The following is a 22,802-nucleotide window of genomic DNA, read 5'->3' on the forward strand; positions in this document are numbered from 1 at the left end:
CAGGTTTTGTGGGGATTATCCCGCTGGGATAATCCTGAGACTGGAGGAAGATGAAAGCTGGGGTATGGGGAGGAGTGAAAGTGGCAGCAGCCTCAGCTTTAACTCCTTTCCCACCACGGGTAGGGTGAGGTGTGGGGCGCTGCTGCCGTGGCTCTGGTATTGCAGCCCGCAGACAGAGCTGCCCCGGGAGAGTGTCCAGGAACCTCCCGGCTCCACACTCTGCCGGGCTGGGCTGGACTCACGGCACCATGAAGGAGGCAGGATCGTGGAGTTCCCGAGCCCCATGCACGCAGTGAGGGCGAGCAAAGGGCCAGGAAAGGAGAACTGCTGTTCCATGCTGAGAGCGCCCAGCCCTGCTCCGTGCCCCGGGGCTCGGATAAGTGCTGGGAGAGGGAATGATCTCAGCTCGCTGATTCACTCCCTCCTTCAAGACCAGACCTGGCCTGCAGGCCGAAGCCCAGGGCTTGGTGGAGTAGGAGGTGCCCGGGCAGGTCCTGCGGGCAGTGGGTGCCCTTTGGGGGCGAGGGTGCTCTCCGGCGCCCCGGGCAGAGGTGGGATGCTCCTCGGGGAGGGATGTTCCCCGGGAGGGATGCTCCTCGGCGAGAAGAGCTGTGCCTCTACCCACTGATCCACCACCGGGGAGTGTCCCCGACCCTTGCAGGAGACCGCCGGCTGCGAGAGTCCCGGCCCCGGGGGCTGGGGGCGGGCAGAGCCCCGGCCCCGGCTCACCCGCCCGGGGCGGGCCGGCCCTGCCGCCCCTCCCCTCCCCGCCCCCCGGGCCGTGCCGATCCCGCCGCTCCGAGCCGAGCCAAGCCGTGCTGCGCTGCCGGCGCCGAGCGGGCACCATGCGCACGGGGTGAGCGCCGGGGCTGCGGGGGGCACCGGGCCCATGGAACCGTCGGGGATGGGGAGGGCACAGGTAGTGCGGGAAGCACGGAGCCGCCGTGGAGAGGCAGCTCCGGGAGTCTGGAGCCGCCGGGGAGGGAGACACTGGGACCCTGGAGGGCGGGGGGACCTCGGTCTTACCGTGGCGGGACCCCAGGGGCACCGGTACCGCGGGGACACCGGGGAAGGCTGGCACCAGGACCGGGAAGCCGCCGGGCTGGGGGGCAGGGGTAGCGCGGGAAGCCGGTGCCCCGACACACGAGGGGCTGGGGGGTACAGGAACCCTGAAGCCGCCGGGGCTGGGGGTCCCGGCTGTGACCGCGGGAGGACCTCGGGGTGGGGCTGGGGGGCTCCTCGCATTCGGCAGGAAGGTGAGTGACCTCTCTCTCCCCTTCCCTTCCCGCAGGTGCCCCCCGCCGCGGCTGCTGCTCGGGCTCTTTGTCCTGCTGGTCCCCGCTGCTTCCCCGGAGCCGGGTAACGTGCACGGGACGCTGCGGGATGCTGGGGAGGGGAGTGCCTGCCGCCGTACTCAGGGTCCCATACCTCCTCCCTGTCCTGACGCCCCCCATCGCTTGGGAGGTTCTCCCCAGCAGGAATGGGGGCTGGAGTCTCCCCTCGAGCAAATGCTGCGCCCAGTCGTGCTTCCCGAAGCTGGGGCTGATTCCTTCAATGGCCACATCCCTTGGGGCTCCCGAGCCCGGTGGGTCCCGTGTGCTCCATCCCATCAGCGGCCAGGGATGCTGGGGAAATCCTTGACTGCAGTTCCCTGGGAGGAGAGTGTTTGTCAGGTCCGTGCTGGCTGTGGGACAGGCAGGATGGCGTTGCCCCAAAGTGGCCGTGCTCCATGTGTTAGCTTTTCTCCACAAGTCCTCCCTGTAGCTGCATGTCCTTGGAAGTGTTGTGAGTGATCGGGAGCCTCGAGCCTATGCCCTGGGGATGCAACACCTCTCACACCCTTCTGGGCTTTTCCCTGCCTTCGGGGCTCCCTGTAACATCCCACTTCTCAAGCTACTGGTTTGCCGGGAGAGGGGAATTCAGTGCTGACTCAGCTCTCCAGCCCTTTTTTCCCCACGAGGCACATGAGCCGGTTCTCCTACTGCCTGTGTTTCTGGTGAACTTTACCTCCCCGACAGGGAAGCTTCCTGCCGGCTGCCAGGCGGGATGAAAGCCCTCCTCCCCTTGCAGCCCGTCTCTGGAAGTGTGCCCAGCGCCTGGAGGCGAGAACAGCCACGGCTGACACAGGGAGCCCCCACCTGGATCCCAGGAACCCCAACTGCCAAAGCAGCTGAGCTGCAAGTGACAATCCAAGAACAAGGATACAGTGGATTTTCTCTGGGGTAGTGGTCTGGTCTTTGGCTTGTGCCAGCATGGTGTGAAGCATCACTTGTGTCCCTTTCTGCTGTCTCAGGCTGGGCACAACATTTCTGTTAGTAGCATCCTCAGGTGCAGGCGAACTGGAAGTCAGCCATGAAATTGGTGCATTATTTACTGGGGCAAGGCTTTGTGTCATCTAGGAACAGCTCTGGCACTGCTCTGTGGGCAGCGGGGTCAGCTGTGGAGGGAAGGAGGCTGGCTGGGGCTGTGGGGATGCCCAGCACTCCCAGAGCATGTCTGGGAACACTGGGAGAAGCTCTCCAAGTGCCCCGGGCTGCATTTATGATGCTGCTTTCAGTGGTGTGGGTGCCTCCCCAGGGGCCACAGGAACAAAGCTCCCCTTGGAGATCTGCAGAGTTGGGAACATCATTCCCATGTGAAATCCTGAATTGGCTATTTTAGGTCCCTGGAGACTGTCCAGTGCAGCCAAGCTGAGCTGGAGGGCTTGGCACTGCTTTAATAGTGGGTACGCAGAGTTATCCATGCCCTTTCCATCCTCTCCATCAGCATCCTTGGGCACTCAGGGCCGGCCAGGACCCTCTGCTGAGCTGCAGGTGCATCCTCCAGCTTTGGGCAGCCATGCTGGGGGCCCCCAGGAGGTTCCCCAGGGTGTGCAGAGGGGATGAGTGCTGGGGGAACGCGGCCAGCGCTGGTCACCACTGGCAGAAAGTGCCCGTCTCACCCAGCTGACTTGGCTGTCTCCCAAAGGCAGGCTGCAGATCGGGTTTTAAAGGAATTCAGCGGGTTGGTGTGGCTTTTTTTCCTTCTTTTCTTTTTTTCTTCCCTCCCTTCCCTTGGTTCAATGTCCAAGGACTGCAGGGCCTGTTCTGCCAGCCCGCCTTTGTGATGGCTTCTGGGGAATGTTTGCTCCAAAGGCTGTCCTGGCATGGAGATAACCTTTCTGTTTATCTGCCTGCCTTGCAAATTTGGGGGCTTAGCTGCCCCAAGCTGGGCTGGCCTCTTATCACTGGATCTCTGGGATTCCTCAGAAAGGGTATGTAGCCATGAGGAATAGTGTGGGGATTCTGCCACACATCTGGTCTGGCGAGTGTAGGGGGAATCACAGATAGGGCTGTGAGTGACCCCAAGCATGGGCTGGGTCAGACACTGGGAAAATCCCCATTCCTGGGGGGCAATCCTGTCCCGGGTCCCTGGATAGGGACGATCTGCTGGCCAGACCACCCCAATCTGGTGGTAGAAACAACCATGCATTGGAACAGACTGCCCAGTGAAGTGATGGAATCACCATCCCTGGAAGTGTTTGAAAAATGTGTAGATGTGGCTCTTTGGGACATAGTTTCATGGTGGAACTGGCTGTGCTGGGTTAGTGGTTGGATCTGATGACCTTGGAGGTCTTTTCCAACTGTAGTGCTTCCATGATTCTGTTATTTTCTCTCACACTGAATTTCTGTGATTTAGTTTGGGGCTGGGAAGAGCCCCAAAAGCAGCCCCAGCTCTCTACTGTGCTGCTGCTGAGGGTGCAGACAGCACCTGGGAATTCAAGCTGCCTCCTCCCACTCTTATGGACAACAGGTGCTGGAGCTGCACGTTGAGAGGCTCATTCCTGATAATTTCCATCCCCAGGGGGCTGTGGGTCCTTCTGTCTGGGATTCCTCACAAGGAATCACTGTGCAAAGTGATTTACAGCCTGCGACACAACTGCTCTGGTGTCAGGACCTGGGGGGGTTTGACAGGGTTTGACAGAGCTTTCCTGGCATTATTTTAGGAATGTTCAAAAGACAGGGGGAATTGACTGTGGGCAGCACCCAGCATCGTGGGTTTGGCTCATGCAGGGTTGGCGCCTCTTAGCTCTAGCAGCATCGTTTGACTGCTGAGGTTCCCAGCAGGGGCTGGAGGAACTGGGGAGGATGCTGTGCTCCAGAAGCTCCTCAGGCTCTTCAGCTCCTTATCAGCTGGCAGGACTGCTGTTTGCAAAACCTTATCTGTGCCATGGGAGCTGCTGGGGAGGGGGAGCTGCCCAGGCAGCCAGCAGCTGGAAGGAGACAAGGCTGTGGGCATTTCCCTGCAGCACCTCTGAATTCCTGGTCCACCCCCCTGGCAGGTGGATCCCATCCCTCCTGCCTGTCCCAAGAAGGTGGCGACAGGGATGAAGTGGCTGTGCTTGGGTGGTGCTTTGGGGCTGGAAATTAGGTTTAAAAAGAGACTGAGTATTCCTGCAGAGTGGCTGTGCTCCCCGGCAGGAGTTTGCTTCCATTGAAGCACACAACCTTTTCAAGCCCTAATCCTAATTCTTCCATTACTTCCCCAGCTCTGTACCTGAACTTGGTCCATCCACAGCAACCATTCTCCCAGAGCTCTTGCCTTGGTTTTAGGTTTCCATATGGTGTCTGTTGGCCCAGCAGCGTGAATGCCTGGGAGCTCCCTCCCCACTGCTGCATGTCCCTGGAAGGATGGAGAGCTGCCCTTCCCTGTGGCCACTAGAAAACCCTGCCCATACACTTCCATATTCTGGAGAAGTGGGGCTTTTTTTTTGCTCTGAAGAGCAGCCTCTCAGTAACACTGCTCCCTATTTATTTTGGCTTGCAGCTGGACTAACCTCTCCTTCCAGTGTTTATGGCGACAAAACTTGGGTGCTGTTAAGCAGCAAATCCAAGCCCTTGGAGAAAACATTTTGCAATACTGCTTCAAGCGTCACCGCCTGGCTTAAAAACTCCCTGAGCAGAGAAAAATGTGCTGCTGGGAAACTGGCTTTGCTCTTGGGGGGGATGTCACCACTTCTTTATGAGGAGGCAGGAGCATGCGGGGCCAGGGGCAAGGACTCATTCTTGGCTGAATCCTCTGATAAAAAAGAGGGAGAGAGACTTTTTACATGAGCCTGGAGTGACAGGACAAGGGTAAATGTCTTCACACTGATAGAGGGGAAGGTTGGATGGGATATTGGGAAGGAATTCTTCCCAGTGAGGCCCTGGCACAGGGCGCTCAGAGCAGCTGCAGCTGCCCCTGGATCCCTGGAAGTGTTCTAGGCTGGGTTGGATGGGCTTGGAGCACCCTGGGAGAGTGAAAGATGTCCCTGTCCATGGCAGGGGGTGGAACAAGGTGAGGTTTGTGTCCCTTCACGCACCCCATATTCTGTGACAGGGACACCAAGTCTCTTCTGCACCACTCTGGCCTGTCATAACTGTTAGGGATGATACTCTAAACCCTGGAATAACAATCCCAGCAAGTGTGCTGTCTTTTTTCCCAAACTCTCGATAGTTTACCAAGAAAATAATTAATTCTGGCATTTCGGTAGAGAGTTCAAAGTGCTGAAGGAGACATCTGGGATTAAGTATTGATGTTTATCAGCAGTCCAGAGGTATGGGATTAATAAAACACTCTAGTGATTCTTTTGTTGTATCTGATGACATTTGGGAAAGCATTGGAGAGGAATCCTTTCCAAGAGCATGCTGCAATCGCTCTGTGTGCAAGCCTGGAGGCAGTATCTTGGATGTTACGAAGAAATTCTTCCCTTTGAAGGTGTCGTGGCACTGGTACAGGTTGACGAGAGAAGCTGTGACTACCCCTGGATCCCTGGAAGTGTCCAAGGCCAGGTTGGACAGGGCTTGGGATGGTGGAAAGTGTCCCTGGGAGCAGCCTGGGATAGTGGAAAGTGTCCCTGGCCATGGCAGGGGGTGGGACTTTTGGGTTCCTTCCCACCCAAACCACTCTGTGAGGCTCCATGATGGATGAGCTCCATGTCATCCCATGTCCCAGTTTCCTCTCTGCCAGCTGTGGGGGTGCTCTGCCTGGCTCTCCTGTCCTCCAGCCACATTCCTCATCCTTTGGGTAGCTATGTGTGTGGAGCAGCGGTGCTGCTGCCCTTGGGAGGATGTGCCCTGTCCTGCTGATGGGTGGGAGGTGGTGCAGGGGAAACCTGCTATGATTTCAGCTGGTGCTAAGTCCCCTTAAATCCTGGGGATTGGGAACAAGTCCCTGACTTTGTGGGTGGAGGAAGGCGCGTGGTAGCAGCAGCGTGTGTGGCTTTTAGTGTCAGGCTTGGTTAGCCTGGGAGCATGTTGCCAAAGATATCATTGAAGCACAAGGAGCTAGATGGGGTTAGAAAATGGTTAGGAAATTTGTGCAGCTACCAGGGGCTCTGGCATTGCCTTAATATGGATTTGGAACCACTGGGAGAGACAGAGGGAGAGGCTTGAGGGCAAAAAACCTCCACACTCTCGAGGTGTGAGCATGGTTAATCTGCCCTTTGGGGATGAAGGGGTGTTTCCCACCGTGCAGAGGTGGATGGCTTTGACCTCCTAGGGAGTGTTGGAATGAAGCAGGACACTGACACCCCCTGGGCTGTAGGCTGGGGCTGCTCCAGGGTCGAGGCTTCAGAGGCTTGCTGTGTTCCTGGCTCTGACCTGACCGGCAGCGCCGTTTGGCAGCAGCAGCCCCAGCACTGGGGCTTTCTCAGCAAGCAACATCTGGTGTGGAACATCCCGTGTCTTAAAAAGGTTGCTTTTGCGGAATTTTTATTGCTTTTTTTTGGCATGGCCTCCCAGCCCTTTTCTAAGATGGAAATTGGTCATTAGTGGATTTTATTGTAGTTTTATTTTATTCCCAAGCTCAGTCTGCTGGTTTCCTCCTCCCCTGGGGACTGTAAGATCTGGCTGTTCCACTGACCCTGTCCCCAGGTTGTGGGAGTCTGCTTAAACAGCCCAGGGTGGGAATAGGAGCTGGGGCACCTGGAATTTAGCATTACCATCCCCATGCTCTTCTCACTGTCACCACTGGCATAAATCTCTGACAGCCCAATGGTCCTTGAAGCTACCTCTGAGTTTATCATTCCTAAATTAGCCACTTGCCTTCCCTCTGGAAGACACAGTAATCAAACCAATTTATTCTTTTCCACCCTCCTTGTTAGTCTGTAACTTAATTGAGTTGGAGATTATTGACGTTTGGATAAACTGCAACTTTTTGATAATCCCCAGATAAACTGGTGGTGCTCACTTGTGGCATGATGGGAAGGCATCTGTACAGCTTATTCCTTCCCCTGGGATACCAAAATGCTTTCCAGAGGGGCAAGGGGCCTTATCCTGGACACATCGTGTGACCCTATCACTGATGCCAGCATCTCCCCAGCCGGGTTCCAAAACTGGAGAAGTGCCCTGTCATGCTGGGAGCTGGGGCTCAGGGAGGTACTGATGGGTGGGAGTGGATGGAGTAGAAACCTGCAATGATTCCAGGCAGCACTAAATCTCCCTGGATATCAGGGCACGAGAGAAGGTCCCAGCCCATGGCACTGTGGGCAGAGAGAGGTGTGTGACAGCAGCCTCTGATTTTTGGCTTTTACTGTAGATTCTTTGAATGGTTTGGCTTGGAAGGGACCTCAAAGCCCATCTTGTTCCACCCCCTGCCATGGGCAGGAACACCTTCCACTATCCCAGGTAGCTCAGACTTCAGGATTTGAGTAACCAGTTGTTACTTCTGCAGCTGCTCTGGGCACGTTATTTTGGTGGGGAGATAGTGATGTCAGGCCATGAAGATGGAGGGTGTGTGGGTGTCCTGGCATCCCCATGCCCATGTGTGGTACCCAGTGGGCTGGGCTCTTGATCAGAGTCTAATCCCACCAGGATTCTCCTGGTGCTGGGCTGGATGGAGATATCAGACAGTTCCCTCCCAGCTAGGATGCAATGGGGTCGTGGGCCTGGCTCCCTCTGGGTGCCAGGGGGATGGGAATCCTCATGACACCCTTCAAAGCTGGGCTACCAGCCTGGCTCCAGCCAGCCCTTGGCTGATGGCTCCTTTCCCACCTTCTCCTTGGGCTCAGCTGAAAGAGTTAAGGAAGCCACTGGAGAGGGGCCTCCAGAGGCAACTGCTGGAGGTAGTAATCTTCCTTCGGCTCTTTTTTCTTTTCCCCTGCTAATTGCGGAGTTGACATCGTCCCCTCTCATGAAAGGCTCTTTTGTCAGCCGAGTTGCTGGGCAAAGCCCGGGCTTGGCAGCAGGTTTCGAGCCCCGGGCTGTCTCCTGCACATCCCTGTCCGGCGGCAGGTAGTGAAATGACTCTTTCAGCGACAGCGATGTCCCTCCCTCTTTGGCTCCCATCTGAAACAAAACCAAACACCTAAACAGCGACAAAAATCCCTCCTTTTAGCCAACGGGGCCTGATTTTCGGCCGCTTTTGGAGGGAAAGGTCAGCCCGTCTAGACTCTAATCCGACAAGTGTTGTATTTCTTCGCCCGCGGGTGTCCTAGCAACGCGATTAACCCGCGGTGCGGGCGGACATTGGCGGGATCCCGCTCCATCCCGGGTCTGGATGAGTCGCTTCGCATGGCCGGGCAGCCCCAGAGGTGGGCTGGGCTCTGGCCCTGCTCCCTTCGCCTGCCCCGGGCTCTGCTAGCGGCTCCTGGTGCCAAACATTAGCCCAGCGGCAGGGGAATTGAGAATACTGGTGGTAGAACAGGCTTGTGGATGTTTGATCCACCCCAGGCCACTGGTGAAGCACTTCTGCCCCAAGAAGGACACTAGGCCTGGTTTGGGGACTGCACTGGAGTGGGATGCTCCACACTGGCACCGTGGGACAGCCTGTGTCACTGTAAATCTGACTCTCACAGTGGAAATGGATCTTCCAGTGCATCCCCTGATCCCAATGCTCTGATCTCCCTCCCAGAATATTCCTTGCCTCTCAGTGCTCTGGTCTCCCACTACATCCCCTGTATCCCAGCACCTGGGGGTCCCAGGACATCCCTCCCTCTGTTCCAGTTGTGCAGGGGTGGCTGTTTACCCCTGGGGTCATCCCTCGGGGTCAGCCTCGGTGGCAGCAACACCAGTAAAAATGTGTCTGTTTGGGTCAGGAGCAAAACCACTTCCCATTTCCTTCATTCAGCTGTTTAATCATTTTATCTCAGTGCTGCTGTTCAATCACCTGAGGGCCCAGTTTGCCTCCAGGTGTTACTGGTGGAGCCTCCCTGCCCGTGTGCAGCTGGTGTCGGAGCTCAGCACCCAAACATGCGATGGGTGGCTCCCAGTGGGTGCTGGGCATCCGGAGCCCCCACATCCGTGGCACAGCTGCCTGATAACATTGTTCCATTTCAGTCTTTTTCAGCCTTTCCTCTGCTTTCCCAGCGCCCCCTTTCCGGGCTTTCTTCTGCCTTCTTTCCTTGTGGAGTGGCCAGCCAGGGTTTCTCCCAAGAGCTGTGCAAGCTTTGCTATTCTCCCCATGCCACTGAGCTCTGATGTCCCCAAGTGCGGGGTGCAAAGGAGCCAAAAGGGGTTTGGAGAGCACAATCTTGGTATAATCCTTGCTGTTATGACGAGAGGAGCCAGAAGCTGGCTCCCAGTGCAGCCCCAGGAGCTCCTGCAGGCTCCAGCATCCTCCCAAGCAAGGTGCTGGTCCCAGGGCAAGGCTGTGTCGGGGCTGCTGAAGCCTCAGTGCCCCGGCTCTGCGCCCTGCAAACGGCCCCACGCTTTAATGAGGAGCTGGCTAAAGCTGGTGAGGCTGTGGGCCTGGGAGAAGGGGGGGTTCATTCCCCCAAATCCCAGCTGGGTGCTCTAGAGACAGGCTGCAGCTTGCCCGGAGTCCCAGAGCGTAGCTCCTGCCTACGTGGGATTTTTTTTCCTCTGCAGCTGGAGTGGGTTAAGTGGGGTTTTAGAAGCATTTTCTTTTCTCCTGGGTGCTTAAAACAACAATAAATAAAGTCCCAGCCTTGCGAGTGACACTGCTGCTGCGAGGAAGGGAAGATTTATGGGGATTTTTTTTTTAACTTTACAGGTCACTGCTAGTATTTGTGGAATTGGCTTTGCTGCAGGAAAAACTGGTTTCCCGCATTCCCGTTAGGAAGAAACTTCTGTGATCGTGTAATTAAAATGCAGAAAAAAATAAAATAGCAATATTTAAGTAGATGCCAGAGAGGCTGGTGCTCATAGCTGGGTCCTTTGGGGGCTGTGTGTGTCCTCTGCCTTGTTCTGACCTTGGCTATGCTGCTTGCAGCCTGTGGCAGGAAAAAAAAAGGGGCTTTTTTTTCACTTTTTCTGGGCTTTCTGGCTCCTGTACCAGCCTGAAAAAGCAGGAAAAAAAAATCTACATTTTGACCATGGGAATGTTTTAATCCATCTTGAGGCAGTTTCCAGAGTTTTTTTATCACCTTATCTGAGTTGGGGCTGGCACCAAGATGAACTCCTGTTAGGCAGGGAATGTTGGGACTATGACTCCTCCATGCTGTAAATGAAAAATTATGGATTTGACTCATCCCTATCCTCTTGCAGTAGGACAGCTGCAGCCTGCAGGTCTCATCCTGGGGGTCCCAGCTCCCCAGAACTTTTAAGCAGGGAAGGGAAACTCTGCTTCCATAGCATTATTTTTGGGGGTTTATTTTTATGTGGGTTTTGTTGGGTTTTTTGTTTGTTTTGTTCATTTGGTTTTGGGCTTTTTTTTTTTTTTTTTTTTTTTTTTTTTTTTTTTTTTTTTTTTTTTTTTTTTTCCCAGAAAAGATTCACTGCTTAGACGTGGATGCTTGGGATACGAACATTTTTTCATCTGGGATGGTGATATGAGAAAAGACCCCCTGACTTTAGGGGCACCTTGAACCCAAAGCATGGCCATCAGTAACAAAACCATCCCAAATCCCAGAATGCCAGGTTTGGGTTGGAAGGGACCTTAAAGTTCATCCAGTGCCACCCCATGCCATGGGCAGGGACACCTTTCACTATCCCAGGCTGCTCCAACCCGGCCTTGGGCACTGCCAGGGATCCAGGGGCAGCCACAGCTGCTCTGGGCACCCTGTGCCAGGGCCTGCCCACCCTCCCAGGGAACAATTCCCAATTCCCAATATCCCATCCATCCCTGCCCTCTGGCAGTGGAAGCCATTCCCTATGTCCTGTCCCTCTATCCCTTGTCCCTCAGTCCTCTCCAGCTCTCCTGGAGCCCCTTTAGGCTCTGAAGGGGCTCTGAGCTCTCCTTCTCTGACAATGCCCAAACACTACCTGGGCATGGTGCTGTGCACCCAGCAGGTGAGCCTGCTTCAGCAGGGCTTGGATTTGCCGATCTCCAGAGGTGCCTTCCCAGCCCCAGCCCTCCGGGACCCTGTGAATGACGTCCCCCGCAAGGCTGCCCGGCCTTCCCAGCCCGCCCCCCCTTTGAACTCTCTGGTATGTGAATTTTTGCTGGTGTCAGAGGGTCGGCGGCTGCAAAATCCCTCCCGGTTAAAGGGTGGGAATACCAGTGTGTGCAGCTTGGGATAATTACCAGTTGTCAGCAAAACAATAGTGACATTGTAGGGCAGGAGTAAAGGGAAAGGGCCCCTGTCTTGAGAGTAATGTTAGTTTTCTATTTAGGTTGCCATAGTCTTTGCTGAGAAATGGCCCTATTCTCTCTAATCCTCCCCTTCAGGCATGCCTGCTGAGCTTTTTTGTGTGGTTTGGGTTTTTTTTTTTTAACCCCTTATCATCCCAGGAAATAGCTTATGGGTACCCATCTCCGTGGTGCTGTGCTGCAGGGATGCCCTTGGCTCATGGCATTGTGCCCATGGGCCAGGCAGCTTTGCCTTGGGATGCTGAAGCCTGGGATGGTGCCTGGCTGTGGCATCATCCCTGCACTCAGGAGGGGGCAAACCTGATCTGGAATCTCAGTCTTCATGCAGGCAGGGACACAAATTACACCTCTCCTTGTTCTTGGCAACTGTCCTGTTACAGGTGGTGAACTTCAGTGCATTAAAGCTGTTTATTGTATTGTATTTTGCTTTAAAACCAAGTGACTTGTAGAAAGAAGGAATAATTGAAAGGAATAATCAAATACTGGCTCTGGTTGTTGGTTGGAAAGGGATGATGTGAGTTCTGGCCTCATCCAGCTCCTGCTGGCTTTCCCCAGCACTTGCGTGGAGCAGCAAAGGATCACCCACCTGTTTGACCCCTTTACTATCCATCTCCAAGGCTGTTTGGACTTCCTCAAAAGCTCTAAGTTTTCCTGCTTAAATACCTGTGGAGACATGGCAGGGAAAGGGGGATTTCAGCCTTGGCTGATATCAGGTTGTCATTGCTCAACGTGATTTCAAGGTGTTCAATTGATTGATTTCTCACTATGGCATTGGGATGTGCGCAGCTGGGTGGGTTCAAGGCCTGGGTGATGCTTTCCCTTTTCCAGTCGCCCCCTATCCAGGCTGTTCATGACCCCAGCATCCATCCTCAAAGGGCCTGCCAGGCATCTCTCCATGTCATGTCCCCAGTTTGGAGGCCCAAAAGGTCCAGCATGGAGCACAGTGCCCCACAGACAGCAGAGAGCCTGAGATGGGATGCAATGGGATGTGACAACAAAGCACGATGGCCAAGGTTGGTGGCCTGGTGCAGGGGAAACTTTGGAAGGAGCCAAAACTTTGGAAATGCTGCCAAAGTCAGCGGCACAGGCGAACTATTGTCTGAGGAGTGCAGAGAGGTGGAAGGACCACAGAGCGGACACGGAGTCTTATTACGAGCACAGCTGGGGGCTTCCAAGCCAAACAAAGTCCCCTGCGCTGCAGGAGGGCAGCACTTACAAGAGCCAGGCTGGTTGGATGAGCTGGAGATTGCAGCTGAAATCCCAAAACAAACCCCCCTCCCCGATCCCCCTTTTCCTGTCCATTCCTGAAGAAAATAGCGTTCCTCGCCACCTGGCCCCACAGCAAGCGTGTGAGCTTGGATTCTGTTTGCTGCACACTGTGTTGAGGATGAGGTTAATGAGTTGCCAGGTGGTTTTCCTCCCTGAAAATCCATGGTGAGGCTCTATAAAGCATCCATGAGCTGTGGCAGTTGCCTCCTGCAGCAGCACGGACCAGCTGGCACCCAGCATCCCTGGCTGGGGCGGGGGCAGGACGGATACTTTTCTGTGGGATGGAGGCTGTGACGCTCTGTTGTAGCTTCAGGTACATCACTTGGTAGCTCTTCTGTACTTTGTTTGGTGAATTGGGGTTTTTAAGCTGTGCTGGTGTTTTCTTTGCTTCTGAAGTCCTGGAAAACAGCTGGGGATAGGCAACTCCCAGTTTTTGTTGTGTAGGCTTCAAAGCTGGTGCTGGGTTACCCACTGACAGTGCGTTGTTTCTCCATCATGTTGGAGGGTTAAAATCCTGGCATGGTTAGGGGACATCATTGGCTTGGAAAGGTTTGTTTGAACTCTGGGGACATGTACCCACCTGGGTGCCTTGTTCTCCTCTGATTCTCTGGTTCGGATGGCATCAAGTTGGATCACAAACCCTCCATCCCATCCCTCATCTCCCCTCATCCTGCTACTGCAGAATCTGTCTACAGATTCTGAGGTAACTGGGGTGCCAGGTGCATTGGTCTCCCTGTATCCTCAGGGAAAGAAATGCCTAGGAATGGGAACGCACTTCCTCCTTGTCCCTCAGGGAGACTGCAGCCAACACCCTCCACCAGCTGCCTGTCCTGAGTGAGCTAGAACCTTGGTGGGGGGTGAGGAGCAGAGTCTTCTCCTGTCCAGGGAGCAATTAGTCTGCAAGATGATTTATGAATGTGGAGGAGGATGATCCAGGGGGTTGCATTCCTTCCCTTGCCTTCCCCACCTTATCTCCGGGCTGTCGGTTGGCTCCGGGGGCAGGTGAGTGATTGGAAGCAGAGACATGGCCCCAGTGGAGGCAGGATGGGGGGGGACTGGGAGCTACAGCTCACCCCAAACTCACCTTGAGTTTTATACACCTCCTTTGGGTTTGGCTGCGCCCAAATATTGATCATCCCTCTCCACCATCCATTCTCCCCAGGAAACCTCCAGTGGCCAAAGTCACTCCAGCCCCAATTCTCTGCTGCCTTGTCCGCTTGTCCATGTGGATGGGGCAGAGGAGGACACCAGCACCTCTTGGCTGTGCCTTTTCCAGCCCTACTCAGTTCAGGGGCAGGAGGAGGATGCAGGTAATGACAGGGGTCTGGACGTGACCACCCTTCTTTCCCTCCTGGGGCTATTTGATGGCTCCCTCAGGCAGTTGTGACATTTTCACGGTTTATCTTATCGAGAAATTTGCCAGGAGGATGTTTCTGGCTCTCCATGAGTAAATGTTTAGGAACGCTGCGGTCCCGGGGGCTCCATGGTGCTGCACAGCCAGAGGCAGGGGGGAGCACTGTCCCAGAGGCACAGCAGAGCCTGGCAGAGCGGCACCTGTGTCATTTTTGGGGCTGGGCTGGCTGCTGTCACTCCCACCAGCTCGGCTCCTGTGCACCCTTGTCTCCCGCCTCCCCATGTCCCTGGCTGAACGCCCACCCATGGCCTGGGTGCCTCATTCCGGGACTGGCCGCAGGGGAGGTCAGCGGCTCCGGATGTGGCAACATCCTTGGCGTACATCTCCAGGAGAGCCTTTCAACTGCTGTGTGGGGCTTTCAGATGGAGAACGGATTAGAATCCCAAATGTCAATAGGATTTATAGATACCTGCTGACAGTCCTTGAATTTTTCTGCTAAGTCCAAGAGTGTTCCCACCTCCGGCTTTCTGCCTGTGCTCCTATCAGGGTTTCTTCCCTTCCCCTTCTCCTTCTCCTTCCCCTTCCCCTTCCCCTTCCCCTTCCCCTTCCCCTTCCCCTTCCCCTTCCCCTTCCCCTTCCCCGGGTTCCAGAAGGGCTTTGCCCACCCCTACTCCCTCCCAGTCTCTGCCCGGAGTTCTGTGATGTCAGGGCTGTGTCCAGCCAAGTGGGGTCTCCTGAGGAAGTGTCTGCGCTCCGCTCAGCCTGAGGCTCCCTCTGCTGTCCATCCATCCGTCTCTCTGCCTGTCCATCCATCTGCCCAGCTCTTGGCCTGTGCAGGACGAATTGCTGAGTTGGGCTGCAGCAGGCTCCCTGTCCTCTCCCCAAATCCTGCAGGGAAAGCAATCCTCCCTGGAGAGAAACATCGGTGTCCTTTGACCACGGATAAAAGGCTGCAGGTCTGAATGGCAGGCTCTTTTTTCCTATTTTTATCTATTTTCCCCTTCCTCCCCCCCTTTTTTCCTCCTTTTTCACTCTCTTTTTCTCTTTTTTCTTCCATCTCTTTTTTTCTTTCTCTTCTCCTCCCCTTCCCCCCTCTTGCCTTGTCCTCCTCTCTTTTCCTCCTTCTGATTCCCTTCTTCTCTTTTTTCTCTTATTTTCTCTGTTCTTTCCCTTCCTCTTTTCTGCCTCTTCTTTTTTCCTCTCTTTTGTCCTTTCTCCCCTCTTTTCTCTTTCCTTCTCTCTCCTTTCCTACTGTCATTTTCCACTTCTTTCACTTCCTCCACACACTTCCCTCCACTTCCCACCCTTTCCTTGACTTCCCCAATCTCTTTTTTTCTCTTTACTTCTTTCCCTCTTCCTCCCCTCTCATTTTCCCCTTCTCTTCTCCCCACTCTCTTTCCCCCCACCCTCTTCCCCCCCACCCTCTTCCCCCAATCTCTTTTCTTCCCATCTCCACTCTTTTCCCCCACCTCTGATTTTTTCTCTCATTTCCCTTTTCCCCCCTTTCTCCCCTCTCCCCCCTCTATTCTTCTGGCCCAGGACTGAGCCCTCAGTGCCTTCTTCGGGCAGCCCAATCCCCCTTTTCCTAAGGAACTATGTTGCAGCACAAGATGCCAGACAGTTTTGGGAAGATGCAGTCAGCCTCTTTGGGAGGGAACTGGGACCAGGGTGAGGGTCCAATTTTGCTTTTCAAGAAGTCCAAGGTTATGGCAAGCTGGCAGCAGCATCTCATGGAGTGTGCAAAACGCTTTTTGTGAGCTTTTAGCTTGGAGGAGGCAAAAGCAAGGGGTTTTCTCTGCTCTGCCAGCAAGCCACCTGCCATGGCTTCTCCCTGTAGGAATACTTCTCCAAAATATTTCAGCAGCTGCTGCCTTCCCAGTCCCTGCCTGGCTACTTGGTCAGTGGTAGAGCTGGTTGCACTGGACCAAGATGCTCTAGTGCCACCCATGCCACCCATGCCACCTGCCCACCCTCAGGGAACCTAATTTGGAAATCCCTTTTTTGGGGATGCTCCAGCCCTGGCTCCTTCCTGGGGAGCTTCCAGTGAGGAGGTGTGCAGTGAAATGAAGATCATTGACTTAATGAGGGTGTCCCACGGGGCTGCTGCTGCACTCCACTGTCATGAGCTGCCTAATTCCAGCAGAAGGGAGAAGTGAGAATTTCTCTGGCTGTGTGTCCTGTCTGCACATGCTTGGGCTACCCCAGCAGGGTGCTGCTCTCCAAATCCTCCTGGCAGAGACCAGGCAGCTCATGGGGGCATGTGATGCTCCCCACACTGGAGCCACACAGCTCTGGGGTGGGGAGAGGCTCCAGGAACACCAAGGTTTTCCATCCCACCACTGGGAATGGAAGCAGCAGTCACTCTGATTCCTCTCGATGTGCCAAGGAGTTCTGCACCGCACCCTGGCCCCAGGCCAGTCAAGCCCGTCAGGACACGCCAGAGAAGGTTGGCAGGCACCTGGCTCCTTCCCCAGGCTGATGGAAGTACTGGAGCTCTGGGAGGGGGCCATATGGAAGCTCTGCCATCTGGACAAACCCGTGCCCCGTGCGGATTGGTGGAGGCTGTTCCACAGCAGGCGCCCCTAACAGCATCGGTCACAGGGAGAGCTGCTGGCAGCAGCAGCCAGCTCCCAATTTCAGGGGAAAACTCGCCTGTTTTGCTTCAAAAGTAGTGTGGGAAATGTTGCATAAAGCAAAATGAACATCTGAGCATTTGTCTTGGTGATTTTCCTGAATATTTTTAAACTGGAGCATCAGCTCCAGCATGTGGAGATCTCTACTCTGTAGGACCATGGTACGGCACACTCTGACCTTCCTGGTCACACACAGCCAAGGGGAGCCAAAATTGTCACCTCCCCATCAAAACCCTGTCTCAGGGACACTTCTTGAGCCATGGAGGTGACTTGCCTGGTGTCACCACGGTAGTGTAGGCCCTGGGAATGCTCCATCTCTGCTTGGCCATCCATAGGAATGAGGGGCACCGTCACCTAAGCTGGATAAGTGGATTTGAGGGTAACTTTTTTAAGCAGAGGCAAAGAACAATCAAAATTTTTGAGGTGTGGGAGAGTGCCAGTACTGCCCATGAAAGATTTTCTTCCCAAGCTCCAGGAAAACTTGTGATTGGGAAACTTGTGATTGCTCAGACCTGGCTTTGAGGCGTTGCTGGCGCGTGATGCCTGGGGGGGCAGGAAAGCTGCAGTGCTCCCCTGGCCGTCCTGCGACAGCACCTGGGGGGTCCTGGCCCTGTAACCGAGCCGGGAAAGCGGCTTTAAACACTTGGCTTTGGGGACTTGATTTGTTTCCGGCTGGTGAAAATGTTGGAAATGTTTTCTGGTATTTGTTTCCCTCCTCGTTCAGTTTTGCTCTGAGATTATAACCTTTTCCCGAGGCTGAAGTGGGGTGTCCCACCAAAGCTGGGCACACCATGAGGACCATGACGACCATGTCCATGCACGACCCCACCTTGTACAGCTCTGTATGCTGGTGATTTAACCAGAGCCATCGAGCAGGGAGAGACTATTTAGGATGTTCCAGGCAGGAAGGAGTTAAACATCTGGCAGCAGCTGCTGGGACAGGCAATGGGGTGGGTCTGAATACTGGCTTGGCTGCCAGAGGTTTTGGGGGCTCAGGTGAGTCCCCAGGCAGGCGGCGGGGTCCCCGAGGGGCTGTGCCAGCAGCGGGAGGCTGGCGCTGGGGAGAGGAAGGCTTGGCAGGGCCGGCCACTCCTCCCCCTGCTCTGCTCCGGTTTGAAGGGTTGAGTGCCGGAGCTTGGGAGGAGAGTGATGTGAGTGCTCCGAGAGTCTGGCTTGGACAGAACTCCTGCCTCTTCCCTCCTTTCCTTCCTCCAGCCTCTCCACTCCGCTCTCGGGAGCAACGGAGCTTGTTTTCCCTTTCCGATGGCCCCACCTCGCTTGGGGTTTCTGCTCCTCTTAGCTTGCTGCTTCTCCTGCTCTGAAACACAGCTTCTGGACTGGGTTTGGGACAGCACGAAGACCACAGGAAGCCCAGAACTACCCAGTGAGAAAATCCCAGAGTCGGAGCTGCCAACCTCAGCGGTGGCTCCAGCTCCCAGCCCGTCCCCAGGGATGTGGGGTGGCGAAGTGGCAGGAAATGTCACCACCCCATGGCAGCAGGAGCCAGATCCTGCTACAGCAGTACCTGTGAGTGAGGGAGCCGCAGCCAAAACCAAGGAGCCCACGACGTGGCCGAGCATCGCTCCTCTCCACAGCATGTCACCTGCCCCAGGACAGCAGGTGGCCAGCAGCCCCACTGACGACCCCCAGCTCCTGGGGACAGGGACCCACAAGGACCCCCAGCTCCTGGGGTCAGGGATCACTGAGGACCTGCAGCTCTTGTGGTCAGGAACCACCGAGGACCTGCAGTTCCTGGAGACAGGAACCACTGAGAACCTGCTACTCCTTAGAATGAGGACCACTGAAGACCCCCAGTTCCTGGGGTCAGTGACCCCCAAGGATCCACAGCTCTTGGGGACAGGGACTACTGAGGACCTGAAGCTGCTGGGGTCAGGGACCACTGAGAACCCACAGCTCCTGAGGATGGGAACCACCGAGGACCCCCAGCTCCTGGGATCAGGGACTACTGAGGACCGGCAGCTGCTGGGGTTGGGCACCACTGAGGACCCACAGCTCCTGGGGATGATGAGCACCACAGACCTGCAGCTCCTGGTGGCAGGGCACACCAAGGACCCACAGCCCTTGGGGACAGGGACCACTGAGGACCCACAGCCCTTGGGGACAGGGACTACTGAGGACCCACAGCCCTTGGGGACAGGGATTTCTGAAGACCCAGAGTTCCCAGGCACGAGGACCACTGAGAATCTGCAGCTCCTGGTGGTGAGGAACACTGAGCTCCTGAGGACAGTGACCACCGAGAACCCAGAGTTCCTAGGGAACACTGAGAACCCACAGCTCCTGAGGACAGTGACCCCTGAAGACCCAGAGTTCCTGGGGATGGGAACTCCTACAATGGAGTCACAGGTGTCCTTGCAGAGACCAGCAGGTCTCCAGCCAGGTAGTGCCCCTTTTCCTTTCTCAGCAGGTGACAGTACCCGTGAGCAGGCGGTGTCTTTCCAGGACCCCTTGGCACAACCTCTCCATTACTTCCCCGCAGCATCACGCAACCTAGGGCTGGCTCTGGCCAGCAGGAGCGGGAGCCAGAGCCCCCCTTGGCCTGACCAGAGGGTGGATAAGGGTGTGGATTCTCCTACTGCCGATAACTCTGTCCCTCTGGAGTTTGATTTACTAAGCGCTACCATGCAGCTCTACAGGAGTGACGGCGCGGGGCCCACATCCTTCTTTCCAGGACTGATGCCAGTGGCCAGCCGTTGCCAGCCCATCCCGACCCACCTGCCCTTCTGCAGCGTGCTGGGCACCACCCATGTCCGACTGCCAAATTACCTTCAACATGGCAGCGAGGAGGAAATTCGGGCGGCTTTGCATGAGTGGGAGGGGCTGCTTGAGTCGCGGTGCCATCGCTACCTGGAGTGGTTCCTCTGCTTGCTGCTGCTCCCCGGCTGTAGCCCCTCGGTCCCCATAACCCCCCCGCCGTGCCAGGGCTTCTGCGAGGCCATCAGAGACCTGTGTTGGACTCCCTTGGCCGGCAGGCACCTGCCTCTGCCTTGCGATGCTCTTCCTGAGGAGGATGAAGGGGTTTCTTGTGTCTTTATTAATGCTTCTGCAGGTAACGTGGCTGGGCAATGTCCCTGTGTTGTGTCTCCCCTGCCCAGACTCCCCCAGGCTCCCCTGCCCAGACTCCACCGCCTGCTCCCCTGCCCAGCATCCCCAGGGGGATGCTTCTGCCTTGTGCCCACGCAATGCTGCCAAATCCAAAATCACTTTCTATCCAGCCTTGGCTTTTCCAAGCCGAACCAGTGAGTTTTGGGTCCCTTCACAGGACCAAGCATCAGTCCCGGTGAATCACATCCACCCAGCACAGGGGGTACTCCCCAAGCGCATTGTGCTGGCATTTAGGGCCAGTTTCCAGGTGCCACAGGGCTTTGGGGTGTCCTGGCTGGGATCAGAGCACTTGGAGAGCTGGCAGCTCCCTGCAGGTACAGGGCAAGGATGCAGACCCTGTGGCCATCTAGCCACAGCACCGTGTTGGCGAGGAGGAGGTTTCAAGGTGACCCTCAGCCATGCCCACATGCTCCCCTCTCCTGGAGCAGCCCTTTGGGATTAATGATTCACTCGATGGCGGCTAATGTTTGATCCCTGCTGCTTGGAAAAGAGGGAGAGGTTACTTCACTCCCAGCTTCATAATTCGGTGGCTGTGACCTTTTAGGGACCCAGACAGGGCAGGGGGTGAGAGAAGGGAGTGGGGAGGGAGGTGACTGGTGCTTGGAGAAATGCAGTTGGGATGAAAGCTGGAGCTCCCCCCCCGCCAAAGCCTCTGAATGAGGCTGTGTTCCCGTGCCGACCCCTGTGCCCTCGGGGGATGGCCGGGAGATGCCAAGGAGGAATGCTGAGACTGGGGGCTGGAAAACCAGGGTCGAGGACAGGGTCCCCTCGGTGTCAAAGAGGCTCTGTTTGCAGGGGGATGCACTGGGATCATGGGGATGCTTGCAGAGGAGGCGCATTCCTATCTGGGACTGCACTGTGGTTGCTTGGATGGGCAGTGTCAGGAATGAGTGGGGAATGTGGGGGCTGTGGTGCACTCCATGGAGTGACTTGATGTGCTGCTGTGTGCTGGGGATCCCCTGAATCCCACACTGGCAGCCTGGGCTCAGGTCAACCAGGAAGGCCATGGCAGAGTGGGAAGGTGGCTTGGAGCATCCTGGGGACATTTCCAATGGCAGATTCTCTGTGTCCAGGGACATCCCCACAGCCATCCCGTGCCAGCACCAAACTCACTGTGGTCCCCATCAACTCTCCATGTTCTCTGGTGCATCCCCAGTTTGCCACAGGGATGATGGGCTGTGATGTTTGGGTTCTGGATGCCCTTTGGAAAAAGCAGGTGTGGCCTGAAAGCTCTGGGAATGAGAAGGGCCACTTGGCTTTTGTAGGGGAGCAGATATTTGAAGGGGTCTCCCCTTACCCCTCTGCTCCCCAGTCCCCATCCAGCTTCTGTCACACAGGAAAAAAGTTCATTTGCTTTGGGAAGTGCTAGCACCCAGCTCCCACCCTGGACTTGGACTTGGGGGCGAGTGGCATGTTTGAGGAGGAGGGAGACTCCAGAGCCGGCTGCAGCTCCAAGGGGAGAATGGTTGCAAATTGCCTTGCTAACAAAAGCCTCTTTCAGCGTGTCCCGTCATCCTGAGCTCTGGGGGGGACACAGTGACTTGTCTGGCTGCAGGAATTGCAGCACTGTCTCTTATGCCCCGTGTAGACCCCTGGGAGGAAGCTCTGGTTTCCTTTTTCCTTAAAGCTGCCATTAATTTTACTTCCTCCAACCCCAGATAAACGCAGTCCCTGCATCCTGGCATTTGCAGTTGGAATGAGTTTGTGAGGTACTGAGCATGGGGTGACTCAAGGATGGGTGACAGGCTAAGGGTCTGGGGGAGCCCCACTCACTGACCTGATCAGGTTTGGTGTAGGGCTGTGCACATCTGGGTGTGAAAGGGTGCTGGACTCCAGGATCCAGAGGTTCTCCTCTCAGCAGACTGGGGATGCCCCATGGGGAAGCCTGATCCCAGTGCAAGGCACATGAAGGGGCTAGAACTGGTGGAAAGACTGGGAAGGAGATTTTCTCCCAGTGAGGTGTTCAGTTTTGGGGTGCCAAGGTTGGGAGGGACTGGGGGCTTGGGGAGCAGGGTGGACACAGAGCAGTTTCAGAGACAGAGTTTCAGAGGATCAGTGTGTCTGGCTCTGACAGAGCAAAAGTTTGCCCCCACCTTTAGTTGGTGGCAGTTCTTATGTGCCCACTGCTGGGTCTCTGTCATGGGTCTGTTGCTGGCATTGGGGCTTGGCAGTAGGGGAGCCTGGGAATGTTCCATGTCTCAGGCTTTGGAAGAGGCACCCAGGTTTTCATCACCATCCCAAGAGATGTGTTTTCCTTTTGGGCTGGGCAAAGCTGAGCTGATTCTTTTTCTTTTTCTTTTTCTTTTTCTTTTTCTTTTTCTTTTTCTTTTTCTTTTTCTTTTTCTTTTTCTTTTTCTTTTTCTTTTCTTTTTCTTTTTCTTTTTCTTTTTCTTTTTCTTTTTCTTTTTCTTTTTCTTTTTCTTTTTCTTTTTCTTTTCTTTTTTTCTTCTTTTTTTCTTTTTTTTAAAGAGCTTTGGAGGAAAATGCCTGGCTTCAGAGTTGGGTGGAAGTTCCTGGCTGATCCTCCTGGGTTCAGCCCAGGTTACCTCTGGATACACCTCTGATTTCCCGCACTCCCCATTGCTCACGTAAAAATCAGCGATGGAACTGGGGACACTGAATTGTGTCAGCTCCTGCTCCTGGCTCGGGATGGGGCCAAAACTCAGCGCTGAGCATCCATTCCCAGTGCAGATCCTTCAGCAGTTTCAGAGCCAGGGTGGTTGGGTTTCCTCCCTCTCAGGAAAGGAGAGGTTAAAAAGCCTCTCCTTTGGAGCTGGCACTGGCCCCAAGCAGTTGACATAGGAGAGGAGGAATCCAGCACCCGGTGTGTGGGCGATGAGGATGTGCTGGCTGCCAGAACAACGGGAGCTGGCGGACACAGCGCTGGCTCACCCTCACCAGATGTTCAGCTG

The 22,802-nt window shown here is 55.4% G+C and overlaps 1 protein-coding gene across 1 annotated transcript in view; it reads left to right on the forward strand.

Annotated features, from left to right (window-relative positions):
- Positions 1 to 655: 655 nt before the first annotated feature.
- COL18A1 (collagen type XVIII alpha 1 chain) overlaps positions 656 to 22,802 on the forward strand; it is a 36,594-nt gene continuing 14,447 nt past the window's right edge. The window contains exons 1-2 of the mRNA XM_077180931.1: positions 656 to 856; positions 1,292 to 1,359. Coding sequence (XP_077037046.1) covers positions 846 to 856; positions 1,292 to 1,359 — 79 coding nt within the window. The 5' untranslated portion in view covers positions 656 to 845. The remainder of the gene's footprint in view (positions 857 to 1,291; positions 1,360 to 22,802) is intronic.

This window comes from Agelaius phoeniceus, chromosome 7, assembly GCF_051311805.1.
Source record: "Agelaius phoeniceus isolate bAgePho1 chromosome 7, bAgePho1.hap1, whole genome shotgun sequence".
In the NCBI taxonomy this organism is placed as follows: domain Eukaryota; kingdom Metazoa; phylum Chordata; class Aves; order Passeriformes; family Icteridae; genus Agelaius; species Agelaius phoeniceus.